This window comes from Spodoptera frugiperda, chromosome 11, assembly GCF_023101765.2.
Source record: "Spodoptera frugiperda isolate SF20-4 chromosome 11, AGI-APGP_CSIRO_Sfru_2.0, whole genome shotgun sequence".
Classification (NCBI taxonomy): Eukaryota; Metazoa; Arthropoda; class Insecta; order Lepidoptera; family Noctuidae; genus Spodoptera; species Spodoptera frugiperda.
Genome location: NC_064222.1, coordinates 5172536 through 5186761, shown reverse-complemented (window position 1 = coordinate 5186761; position 14226 = coordinate 5172536). Strand labels below are relative to the sequence as shown.

Below are 14226 nucleotides of genomic sequence, written 5' to 3'. Positions count from 1 at the left end.
CACAGTTCTTGAAACTAAACTACGTTTATTCTGAGAAATACGACGTTTTATAACAACTTATTTCCAGGAAGACATAAGGAAAGTCTTTAAAAACTTTATAGGGTCTGGAATTAAAAGAGATATGCGTAAGATTACGGCTTATAACGAAGGAGTGAATAGTATTTTGGGAATACTAAAGAGTGGTTGACTCTTCTACCTATGAAATACTTGATCCGTAGCTACGGACTACCTAGTGGGTTTACCTAGTGGGTGGGAGTAGGAACAGGGTAGTTTTTAGTCAATAAGAGTCTGACACTACCTCTCGCTTTGCTCAAGGAGAGAGAAGTCTTTCTTACTGACTAAAACCACTCCGTTCCTAAGTCCCGGTAAACCCACTAGACAGTTCGCAGTTCCGGATCAGGCATCAGTCCTATTGGGCCCCATCTGTGGTGGTCTGATGACTGTTAGTTTTTACAAAGTTCTTTTACTAAGAGCATTCCTAGTTATTTATTGTTGTTTCTTTCAAGGCCCCACTTATAGTTATGTCATGACCAAATTAAGGTCATCGTCAATCCTACCGCCTATTATCCAGGATACAAATGGACTCCTGCCCACTAAAGGTGGCTTACGAGGTCAGGTCAATAAGTATTGATGTGTCATCGACACCACGCGTGTGTAGACTTTATATCGGTTTATTATATCTCCATTAGTACATAGTAACTGTTCTTTAATCGTCCATTTTTATGAATATTTATGATGCAGTTTATATTCTAGTTGGTAAAGATTGAGGATCAAAAGGTATGGCCGATTCTGGTTTGATATTGGAGTTGGGGATTGGAAAAAAACTAATTTCCTCAGATTTAGGAGCATGATTTGTATTTGCAGTCAATGAGAGATAGTTGGATATATAGGAAATTAGTGCTTTATGCAATTCAGAGATTTTGGACTATCCGGGCAACCTTATGGATTTCGGCTCAAAGAAGGAACAGGTATGCGGTGATTTTTAGCCAATAAAAGTTCAGGCTCTTATTGTGCTCTTACTTCAATGCGAGAGAAGACTTTGAATGATTCTTTTGGCCTTTGGAGGATAATAATGATGCTTTACTTTTTTTAGGGCCAGAACCCTAATAGCAAATCATAGTGACTTCCTAAGTTGCTGTTTAAAGCTGCCTACCCTTTCTATAATACCATAGCATGCTAGTGTACAAACATAGGTAGCTACTAGCTAGGTATACCTACAGCAACCAACCACTCAGTCTTGGTAATATGGTGTCAAGTTCCAATCCGCTAATGTCTGGAAGACGCCGTTATCAGTGAAATGCACGTTGCGTAGTTATATGTACTTTACTTACGTATTACATAAAGTATACAGCTTAAACCTATATGTATATAGAGGGTAGAATTGCATTAGGTATATTATGCTTATGGGTAGGAACGAGGTTGTTTTTAGTCACCCGAGGTGAGTCATTGGATGATTTTGCCCATCAAAAAAAGGGGTAGAGCCAGGCCACCGTAGTTTAAAGGTATGAGTAGATCAGGATTTTTTTTTCGGGTATTACGACACTGAAAGAGCAGGATTAATTAAAATTATCATATTATCTTGGAAAATGAGTTTGTACTATTATACTACCAATAGATACGTATTAAAAACAACCTTTAATACGTAATTAAAAGGAAAAAATATTGATATTACGTATTGTGTTACCTACCTACGGAGAAATACGAGACGCATCTAACATTCCAGCCTCACATTACCCGTCCAATTACAACGCAGAAATATTATACATACACACTTATACAGGGTGCTCCCTCCCCCACATATTATACAGGGTGTAATCTCCCCCCTCCCCCCTTTTAGTACTCAGATTATATAGCACGCGTGTATGCTATAAGGCCATAAAATGCAGCCTAGGACACATATAGCCTAGCGCAATTCAATTCCATTTTCCAGAAATTTCTCCAGAGACATTTCGAATTGCGAAAATATTACGGCTCTTTTCGACCGGACTCGTTGAAAGCGGTTTTAAAATTTTTCGTTGGTGACTGAAAATTATTATTATTTTAATAATGTGTACCTCATGCGTGTGTGTGAGAAAGAGTGTGTGTACAGCTCAATGAAAGGTTGTGTAAAGTACCTACTTATGGTATTTTTCTTATTAAAATTAAAGCAAAATAAGGACCTTACTTGAGGTTTGTTTATTCGAGCCGGCCAATCAGTACCCTTAGTGTGAGTTTGCTTTACGTTTAAAGTAATCGAAACGAGAGCGCGTTCTTCACTCTAATTGGTTGGTTTATTCGAGCCGGCATCATATGTATTACAAATTAAATACCTAATTAAACATTTTCGACTTAACACCTAGTTATTGTCTGTAAACCACTAAATGGAAATTTCAATGAATAAATCGATCATTAGGTACAACAATAAATAAATACATAATTAACTATCCATTTATATATCAAAACCAGTTCAAAAGTACACGTAAGGAAAACCTTAATATACCCAAATACATTATATACATATTATTATCTGCATTATCTCCAAAAGATCAGACACACGTTCTTATGACTTATAGTCTTCTAAAATGGCTACCCACCAAAAAGGTTTTTATCGTTCAGAAACTTGTTTATTCTGCTACGTTATTCTCCTAATTTCATTAGATTAAGACTAGAATTTACAAGGTCAAATAAGAAATTATTAGGCTTTTCTATATACAAAACTTAACCAGTGGTCTATGCGAGACACAATGAATTTCCAATTGGGTATATTTTGTTTTACGTTTGATGGGTCGACGTTTCGCCGCTATCTCACCTGATGGTAAGTGATGATGCGGCCTACGATGGATCATATAAAGTCGTACTCCTTCCTTGCTATAATATATTGTTAAGGATATTTGTGTGACTAACAGGTGCGTCGTTAATAATAACATAAGTCACGTAGACATGCGGAAAACTGTGCTATAGGTTTTGTAAAACCCCATAAGCTATGGTTATATTAAAGTGTCCGGTTAATTCCACGCATTAACCGCCGTACTCAGAGTTATTTAATGGTTACTTAACCCAGTCCTTAGCAATTGTTTTCGATACAAAATCGTTACTAAGGAATATTTTAAGTAATCATTAAATGTCTTTGAGTGTGGCAGTATGTCTTTGACTGCTAATAGAAAACTGTTGAAGGCAAATCCTCCGCTAACGTCGGTCACCTGTGACCACCACGGCGTTAAAAATCTGTGGACTAACCTAAAGGAACCAGGTTATAATATAAATGCTATATGAAATACGTGCCACACTAAAAATAGATGGGCCTTATTTATGCTAAATCCGTGCTGCGCAAACGTGCATGCGCAATGCACATAACATTTTATTCAGCTAGTTTATCGCGTTCTACCAAGGGCGTAATGTCGGTGTAACGTGTAACGTGACGGTCGATTCGACCAGCCCGAAATAACCTTCACAGACTGCCTAGACTTCATAAACAGGTAGAAGTGGCTGGGGTCACCTTCCTTTTATCGAAAGAAACAATATTTTAATTAGTACGACCAAATGCTGATTAGCGATTACGAGTGAACACAACACTCGAGCATTCATTTATCAACACAATGTTTTTCACTTTTCTGTCGTAATTTATGTAAATAAAGATTGGTAATTAATGCAATACGTAATTAGGTTCGTGTTTGTTTCAAACTCCACAATGCATCGATTTAATGACCGATCTGCTCGAGTCTGGGAGAGAATTTAATGAAGCCATTATGTCGCAAGTTTGAGAGCTAGTCTATTATCTAACAGCGGAGTCATTATGCTTTAGTCTCCAGTATTGTTTGGTCTAATGAGACCTTAATCCATATCTTATATTTTCGTTGAAATTATCAGATAAGTAAGTTAGCTGATTGTGGCGTTATCTCGCGTGGATGGCACGGATACCTACTAAAATAACGGATAATAATAATAAATACAAAATCTGGTAATCGAAGTTAAAAGCCAAGGTCTCGTTCTAGAACTGATTTTTAGTATTTATGATGTTATGATTACTTCCATCTAGGTACTTGGTTGGATAATGTATAAAACCCGCATAATTTGCAAAGCAAGAAGTCTATTAATCATGTCTGTACCTACATAACATAGTAGACTGGCACACAGCATGAATTACAATAAGGATGTAAACATTTTGAGGTCATAATAACATCTGAGTAAATAGAAACCAATGAGAAACATGTATACGTAAACATATAACCTAGATATTATGTAGGTACATATATACCTAGATATTGTAACATATCGCATCAATGTGCCAACACACCACCACATACGAGCCCCAGTAGTGCTGATGCCGACCCGAGCCTGCGGACTACCTAGCTAGTTACCGGGGCTCTGGTTGAAAAGGCGTAGAAACGGGGTGGTTTTTAGTCAGTAAGAGTCTGATACTCCCTCTCGCAACACCTAAGATGGGAGAAGCCATTGGATGAACAAAAAAAGATGTTGTAGAGTAACATCATGCATTTAACACACATCAAATTAATCGCATTTTATGTCACAAAAACGAAATAGGGCAAAAATGTTTACGCGTATCATAGAAATATCTTCACTTACTATAAATAGGTACAATTTGGTCTACCTTTAAATAGACCTCTGCTCATCTCAACACAATGACTTCTCTGTGCATGCGAAGTGAATCACCACTTCAGTCTGCTCTCGTTAGAGAGCAGACTGAAGTGGTGACGTAATACAGTAACCTATATTTTTGTGTAATGTCCCAGCCATTTGGTCACAGAGTAAATAATACAAAGATGATCTAAGTTGGTATATTTATTTGTTATGTGTGCATTTTGCATTTTCTATAAGGCTAGATATTCTATAACCTATATTAGTAGATAGATGTTCTAGGTACTAGAAATAGTTTTTTTTTTCTATAGGGACAGACATTCTATAACCTATATTAGATTCGATAAATTTTCTAGGTAACTACTATAGATAAGTTTTGTTTTTTTATGGTACATTTTGTATGGCGCTTAGCTTATGTTAAAATTCTGTCTCTAGAAAGCAAATCTACAGACAGACTTGTATATGATTTGTTATATTAGAAAGACTATGTAGTAATTAATCAAGTGATTCTTGGAATTCTGTCAAAATTGTTGCACTGTGATATCACGTAAATATCGCAATAGTAGGTCACGATCTACCTACCTACTTAAGCATAGCTACTAGATAGTAATCTGCTCACATCATAATAACAAGTCACCAATGTGATAGTATTATTATTGATTAAAATTAGAACATTTTTTTTCTGAAAACCGCATCAAAATCGATTCAGCTAATCGCGAGATATTCGCAGACAAACATACATACATGTCAAACTAAGCACCATTTCCTGATCGGTTAAATATATTCATCTAGTGTTGCTGGTAAACCTAACTTCTTACTAATATTATAAATGCGAAAGTTTATGAGTTTGTGTGTATGTTTGTTACTCAATCACGTCAAAACGGCTGAAGGGATCAGGATGAAATTTGGAACAGTGGTAGATTAGAGTATGGAATAAGACATAGGCTACTTTTATCCCAAGAAAATACAGGCGAAGACGGTAAACAAAAGCTAGTCTAAAACGTAAAGTTTCAGTGAAACTTTGATCTCGTTAGTTGAACGTAAACGTGTTAGTTAACGTTAACCGTGTATTTAAGTTGTTACTTTGAAGTTCTATCTTTGTAAACCCAAGTTGGGTTTACTTGGAAAATGTATTATGAGCGTGTTTCATCGTACCATGTGTTTCAGATTTAAGTCTGAAGTCTATATATAAGGGTAAAAGGTTTGTTTTACATAAATATACCTCTATGTAAAGGTATAGGTATAGCTTAGTAACCTACCTAAGTATCTCTTGACCCTTGAGTTACTTTAGCTAGTCTCTGTTTCAATAATCATGAAGTACAACAATATACTAACATACAACATAGGTATATACTGACTCCACATCTTAAGGTCTTATTTCAGCCATTCTGATTGGTTTCCATCAACATATCTGATACAATCTAAATTTAAATCAAGTTTTCTTTTAAGTTGCTGCCTTACTCAGAGACATTTAATGTATACTTAAACTATTCCTTAGTAACGATTTTGTTCTGAAAACAATTGCTAAGCTGTGAGTTAAGTAACCATTAAATGATTCTGAGTACGGTTAGACTAATTTGAAACTAAATCAGAGTTGGTAATAAACAAGTGGGAATCAGAATGAAAGCTATTATGTAGGTAAGTTGAGGTTCTGTCACAGTACTTAATGTCTACCTATGTAAAGGTATGTTATGGTACCATACCTACATATGTATACATATAGGTACACCATACCTACATTGGTATGGTATATGAGACACGTAGGTATAGGTAACCTATGTACCTAATGCAATAGAGACAATCAGTGCAAGTTGATGGTGATACCATTACGGTTCAGTAGTACGGTTCAGACAGACAGACAGGAGATAATTAGATTGTAACTAGGTACCTAGGCATGTTCCAACAAGGAAAGCAAGGTTCATAGTCCATGTAACACTATGACATATGCACAGACAAGTGTCAATGACCTCTATGTAGTTGCAAGCATGCATCAGCACCAAACTCCAGCTCGCAAGATGCGGTTGTGAAACCACGTCAATAACCTTTGATACCTACACGTAACCACACCGAATACACGATATCACCAACTTTATTTATTCAAAACATCGAATTAAGCGATAAACAGTCACTAGCCGTGATAATGCTCACGCAGTTCACTCAATGAGGTAATTGTAATGTCACATGACTCAGCCGTGTTTTATGTACACAATAAAAATATAACGAAATATGTATACTATGTTCTATGTACAGTACCTCGTTACGATGTCAATCAACACTTCGCCAGTTTGCGTGGACCACACCATAATAAACTATAACACAACACAACACATCCACCTGCGCAGAACCATCTCACAAACGGATAAGGACCTCAATACACGTTCCCGAATGATAACGCGGCCAAACAAAAAAAAACCGGGGGTCCTAAGAAGGTCGAATCTGGTATTTTTTTTTCTGGTAAAAGCTGGCAACGTCGCACGTTCGCCGGACGGACGCGCGTTCGGCTCGCGCGCCGCTCATTGGTTGAATGTGACGGCGGCCATCACTGCGAGTCGCGCGTTCGCCCAATGACGCCGCGTCCCGCACGCCCCGCCCACATCCTGTCGGCCTGTTGAATGGATTTCGCGGCAGTCGTGCTGCGGATGTCGAACGTGTTGAAAGTGTTCGATTCAACTTGTACAATAGAATGATTGAAGCTATCGAGAATGTGTTCGGAGTGTCCAGTGACCTCTTGAAGCTAAACTGTACAATAGCATCGATGAAGTCGCTACGAATAATGTAGTGTGCTTATTCTAGGTAAAACTAATCGAAAAGTAACATAAAAATAAAGTTTAGATGGCGTTTAAAAAATACAAGAAAATAAGGTGAAAATTAGATGAAATATATAATTAGTGAGTTTACATGTGTTGGTAACGTGTGTAAGCAATGTTTATTGTAGAAATTGTCGAGAATACAAGTCTAGTAAATCGTAAGATTGACGTGAACATGCAATTACCTCTCCGTCAAGGAATCAGTGACATGAGCGATTTTGAACTCGTTATACCTGCAACAAATTAAACAAAAACATTAGAGCTGGCATACAATATAACAACAGTGAATTTTAAACTGAAACATTGCAATAATTTACCAATTTTTCCTGACTAACCGGTGTGGCATACTAATTATTTTGTCAGTGTCATCTCAATGCTTTGTACCAGAAGTTTACCAACGTTTCACATTTGCCATTTCACGTTTACGAAAATTCGATGTTTCTTTAGAACGAGACTTAATTTCGATTTTAAACTAGACTTAATAGATTAATTTAATAGGTACTAGAAAATCAGATACAATGCAGCATTTTACGTTTTAATGCAGACAATTAATATCCAGTTATACGGTGTTGCCAATGTGCAAATTATGTACTCTAGTGAGACTTTATACGACAATATTTTAGCATAGCAACATTGAATTCTTTATCTGTATATCTTTATCTGATTGATGAGCATCGGATGTTGATACGTGCGAAAATAATTTATACTATCTACTTACGTCTTGAGATATTTTCAGATATAAGACCAATATCGTTTTGAGTATCATGATGACGTCATAGTTATTTGATTAGGATGGATTTTTGATTCTAGTGTTCAGTCAACGCTTTACTTTAGATATGTTTTAACGTATCTGGAATGTATGGGAATATAGACTCATGTCTTATAACATGATAGGTACTTCTAAAAAACCTATGAAATGAAATAAGAACTGTTTTCATGTTTTAGAGAACAAAGGAGGCGTGGTGACGTAACTTTTAGATAACGTAACGTCTTGCTACACCAGTTACTGCAGTAATGAATCATAAGATCTCAATAAAATATGAGAAATGGAAAAAAATTAAACATCTGTTCTCTGGTTCTGGTCTCTCAAACTCTAAAGAGGTCCCTAACAAGACGAGATCAGATATTTTTTATCACCAAAGAACAATAATAAGAGTAGCAAGAAAGAGTTATAAAGATGAAAGATATTTTAAAGAACACATTGTTTTAAAAAAACAAACTGGACACTCAAAGCTCTAGAAAATCTTCCACAACTATTCGCCGTCCTCTTGCGTAAGATACTCGAATACCGTTATCTATTAAAACAGTCTTATCGTCACCAAATATAAAAATAACCAATTTAGACCGCCATAAAGGTTCGATTGTATCTCAAATTATATCTTAATGTGTTTAGAATTACAATAAATATTACGTTTTCCCCAATTTTGTGTAAGGTGTACAATAAATAAAGACAATAACATCAGACCTTAAAAATATCCATAGTGAGAAACACCTCGAAATTATGAAAAAAAAAACAACTTTTGCTCTTCAGATTCTATGTATATTTCTCTGACTCTAGCTACGAGTAAATAACAGCAAATCTGACAAAGAAATTCCAGAATTTGTAAAATTCCCTAAAATGATGTCACAAAAAAATCCCATCTATACTAATTTGACTGAATACGTATGACGGCCACTGAAAGTGATGCAATCACCAGACAAAGAGTATCAAACAAATAAAAAATGAGACATTAAAACTAATTCGATGATTTAAGAATCGTCGAATTAGTTTTAATTTCTCATTTCAAATCAGTCTCGCAGTGTTAGTTACCAAAATAAGAATTAAAAACTCTTCAGGTTGAATGCCAAAATAATCATGCACTTGACAACATTTAAGTCGTGATCGCGATTCTTGTTAAAAATAGGTGATATTTAAAACTGCAGTGGAAAAGAACGCAAAAAGGTACTCTGTGGGAGATATGTAGAGCATTAAGAGAACCTTCGATTAACTATAACTAACAGCAAACCCAAGGAACATAATTATGATCTTATTTCAGAGTCAATAACGTAAAGCAGGCATATAGATACTCCAGATACATAATATATACTAAAAGTGTAAGTATCTGGCTAGCAAAACAAACTAGCCATGTGCTTTAATAAGCGCAGTTCCTCAACAAAGCAAGGGCTGGCATCTAGCCAGAATATGTTGAGATGAAAACGATAAAACATGCATTGCATGACCATTTTAATCTGGTACGTGCACCAAGCCTCCGAGACTCCGAAGCACGCCCTTGACGAGCAACACCACGACACACGAATAAATGTCAAAACGGACTGGCTATATCTATTTAGGTTACAATTATGTATGCATGTGTGGGTGGCTACAATGTAGGTGTATAGTATCTGTGGAATGCGAGATAACGTGAGCGTCTGGCGAGCGCGGGCGCATGAGGGCGTTGCGCACTTACGAACACACGCGCAAAACGAAAGTGCGCACCACACACACATGGGCATCAGTCTGTATACGATGCAAAACAAACTTTTCCTGTTTAAGGCATCGCTCTCAGTTAATGACGTTTTCCTTGCCGGCTGGCTATCTGCAATTATGCGGCACATTTGCATTATTCAATATCTGGTATATTAGCTGCGGTAAATATGCGAGCTCTACAGTTTTTATGCTGCCGTTAGATTTGGATTTGTGATTTTATGAATATAGAACTTTCTGGACGCGGTCGCCATTACACAAGAGTCCAGCGCCATAAAAAAATATTATAAGCACGTGTTTCTTGCAACAAACAAAACGTCATTTTCTGTTTTACTGCTTTTTCTACTTATAACTCTAATTGGAGTTTGTAATGACTTATTAGCACGACACTATGTTTAACATCTAGACTGCGCAAATGTATAAAATGAGTATAACAACTTCAACATTTTCAACAAGATGAAACCTGGGTCGCATAAAGTAGGGAGAGGTAACCACATATATAACATAAGTCCTTATATATCTACCTCTATATGTATATTACGGCGCGCCCTAAATTATATAAGGTTATGAAATAATTGCCTAAAGGTAACTCCTCGAGTTATTTATGTAGCTCTACCAGAATGAACCAATTTTAATGAAATATTAATATTGTAATAATTTCCTCGTTTTCTCTTTTGTATCTGTGGAGTAAAAACAAGTTACGTAAACGCTCGTAAAAGGATAAAATCAAAATATTTAATTGTTATCTATTTTGTTTCGTTTGGAGTGGGTTTATTTCCTTTTAATGTTTTGTGAAAGAGGGTTCATAAGTATCCAATTATTTTTATACTTAACAATCAGATTCATTCAAAGGTTTCATTCATTATGTTTAAAACATTCAGGGTTGATTTGTATAAAATAATACACGATTTATATGTACCAATTAGCCTGAAGGTTTAAAAAAAGTACAAAAGTATTCAGAAAGGGTTTCGAAGAGCTATGTAACCCTTTCTCTGTTCCATTGTAACCCTAATCGAACATTGTAGGCTTTTACACCTACACACGCCACGCCATGTACAATTAAGTCACGAAATAATGAAAAATGCTTCATCTACAGCCATTCGGACGCAAAATAACGGTCGAAATGAAATCAGCAGGGCAAGCAAGGTCGACTATATTCCTGGAGGGTTCGAAATTAATTGCGTTGGGAGGGCGCGTCCTCCGGGGGCGGCCGTCGCCTAGCAACGCCGGTTGCCAGCCAATAATTTAGGACTTATAAATGCGAACCCAACGTAGGCGAGGATTTTTATTCATTCCTTTAATGTTTTATGAATAGGTTATATTTTTTTAAAAGGCGACTACACATAGGTCGTGTTATTCAATGAAATAAATGTTGAGAAATAAAATGTTTCGAATACAATGCGAACCTGTTTCGTGGTTAATTCAAATTAAATGGCGAATACCTAAAAACTGGATAAGTAGAGTGAATTTGCATCTCATTATGGTTTTATCATAACTCTGTATCTAGTTTGAGATGAGTCGTTCGTTGCTGGGAATCTACCTTCTCTTTTTATTTCTTTTACAAAGCAGCAAGGTGCTAACAATGTTAATCTGTGAACTGAAGGTAATTAGCTGAATTACCGCGTAGAAGTAAAAAGCCTTGCATCTCAAACATCGATGTGAAACGATCACATCACTACACCGCATAAGAGCAACAGTTTCCAAGTGTAGAACAAGTAAACAAACTAAATATTGACAAGTTCACAATCCGAAACACGTGCGACGTTGATATTTAACTATCAATAAGGTGAAACAACCGGGAGAACAGCTGATTCTGCGGCGTGGCCCGGCTCAAGGTCCCGGGACAGCACCCCCCGGGAGAAATCTAATTTAGCTCCCTCGCACCCCGCACCCCGCCCCTTCACCCCCCGCTCAAAACCGACCGTGTTCGTCGACAAACTTTGTAGAAATCAATGTTATGAACACTACTTCGCTGATGGAAAGCTACCTACTCGAAGCTGTGTGCGTGTGGATTTTGTTTTGATGTTAGCACGTTATAGATATAGAGATACTTTTTATATCTACGTAGAGTGTGTAGAGATAGCGAGCTATCTAAATACCTTTCTAATCCTGGTTTTAGTAGGTAGTAATGAAAGGAAATTGGTAGGTATTCAAGTTGATAGGTAATTAGGTACCTAGGCAACCAGTAAGTAGAGACTAATCTCTTAGTAATTGATTATGATTTTCGCCAGCGATTCTTATTTATAAACGTTATAAATTTCATATCAGACGTCATCCCACTGAATCCCATATTAAAAACTAAGCAAATGGACCAGCGACTGTTTGTAGCTACATTCACATGACGCTAGGCTAGGCTACTTTCTATTCTGAATCCTAAACATGGTCGTAAAACTCGCATAAATCTACAGACATCCGTTTTATCATTTATGTAACTGAGTCAGCTCGGCCCGGCTACTTTGTTGTTATTTTCCACTAAAATGAAATGACATACAACTGTACTAAGAGCCAAAAGACTAGTTATTCGCAAGTACTGATGAATAATGGTCACAAAGGAACCCAGTCTACGCTCAGGCAGTCACCATCCGACCGAGACGAACACCACAATACCTTTTGATAACAGATAAGTTCCCCACGATTGTTACTTTGATAAAAATACGCACGAGACAGCGTTGCCGCTCCGCAACCACCCGTGCGACGTTGCCGCATCTCCACGTTGGCGGCCATTTGCAATTCAGATGAGAGCTAGTCAGTTGTTAACTTGTTACGCCACAGCCACACTCTCAAAATAAAAACATTGTTTTAGTAATAAATTATGGCGGATCTAATGTGTGTTGCTAATATCATCTGCTTCGCGTCATTGCACTCATGTTTGAATAATGAAATAATTAATGCCTACAGAGTACTAACGACATAAGCGTATGCTACACTTATAAACTGTTTCGTTGACATTGTGAGGAGATTAGGAAAGTAGTTCGTTAATTATTTAGTTAGGCAGAACTACTATCAGCCCTGTCGTAAGATGGGCACTACCAAACTTAAATCATCATAAACATCTACTTTTTTAATGACAAAAACATTAATGAATTAGGTTGATACTGGTACTCTATTAGCTAAAATCCCATTAATTAGTGTTAGTCATCTAAATATATGGTTTTATTTTTAATCTTATTCAAATGTCAGATTGGGAACGTACTAAAATTCTTGTGTTTATTATCCAAGTATCCATTTTAAGAGGCGTGGCAGCGAAACAAGGCCAAGTTCTTGATCTAACCAGATACCTAACTACGCAGTAACAGAAGTCTAAATATTTGTTCCATTATCTAGGGCAGAATTACTTATTTATATATTTCTATCTACTCTACTCTGTGTTTATTTAATCAAAGAAATATGTGTTATTTATAAGTTATTAAATCCGTTATGATTTATGAATAACATTAGTTCTTAGGTTATTTTATCTAGTCGTTGTTGTTGATTAAAAATGTTTAAATGTTTTCTCACATTGTAGGTAGGTCTGCTATGGGTGTAATGCAGTCTAAAGACAAGATACAAGCAACTTGTTCCATGTCATTCTAGTCGCCACCATCAGATCAGGTTTCTGCCCGACGGACGCAGGTATAGACTTTCACGAAGCCATGCGAAATTCACACATCTGTAGCTGGCTATGTAACAATTTTTCATATTCATATTTTGCAACGATAAAACCAATTTCCTCATCCATTCAATTCCAGAACTGCTATTAGAAGCGATTGAAATTTAAATTCAAAGCATAAGCCACGAACGAGCGAACGAAATAAAAGAACGTACTGGCAGAAAATTGCCACTACAAAAAAAGAAAGAATCGCAAAAAGTGTGTTGGAAAAGCTTTATGTTCTGAACGAATACTTTCATTTCTTCCCTTTGGCAAAGAACTCCCGTTTAAAAAGGCAGACTCAGTAAAAATGAATGAAACGGAAATATTGTAACAAGCCATGGCATAGTAAGCCGCATGGTGGATGTGTGCCAGGAATAAGTGCTTCAGATATTTGTTATAAACATGCGAGTCTCTGCCAACAGCGATCTGAACTGATCTTTATATATTCTGGCATAGCCGCAGTAACTGAAATAAACATTGTATACCTACGTACATAGTGTTATGTATAACGGACACACCACGTGCTCACGGAGCACAGATATCGAAGATGTGACCTTATTTTATAATAGCGCAGACAGATATGTTTAAAAAACTTCATGTAATCGTAAATACAAAACGTTTTCTAGGTAATATTTGTACAAAAACTATGTTATCGACTCTCATACAGGCATCGAGGTGATTTGAAAATATTTTACCTTGACATTGTCCTGAAAAAGAATAGGTATTCAGTGCGCGCGTCGGTTTCGTTC

At 36.6% G+C, this 14226-nt stretch overlaps 1 protein-coding gene across 1 annotated transcript in view; it reads right to left on the bottom strand.

The window, feature by feature from the left end:
• The window catches only part of LOC118275051 (uncharacterized), a 68080-nt gene extending 60975 nt beyond the window's left edge, over positions 1–7105 (bottom strand). Inside the window, 1 exon segment of the mRNA XM_050696670.1 lies at positions 6829–7105. Coding sequence (XP_050552627.1) covers positions 6829–6878 — 50 coding nt within the window. The 5' untranslated portion in view covers positions 6879–7105.
• Between the last annotated feature and the right edge of the window lie 7121 nt (positions 7106–14226).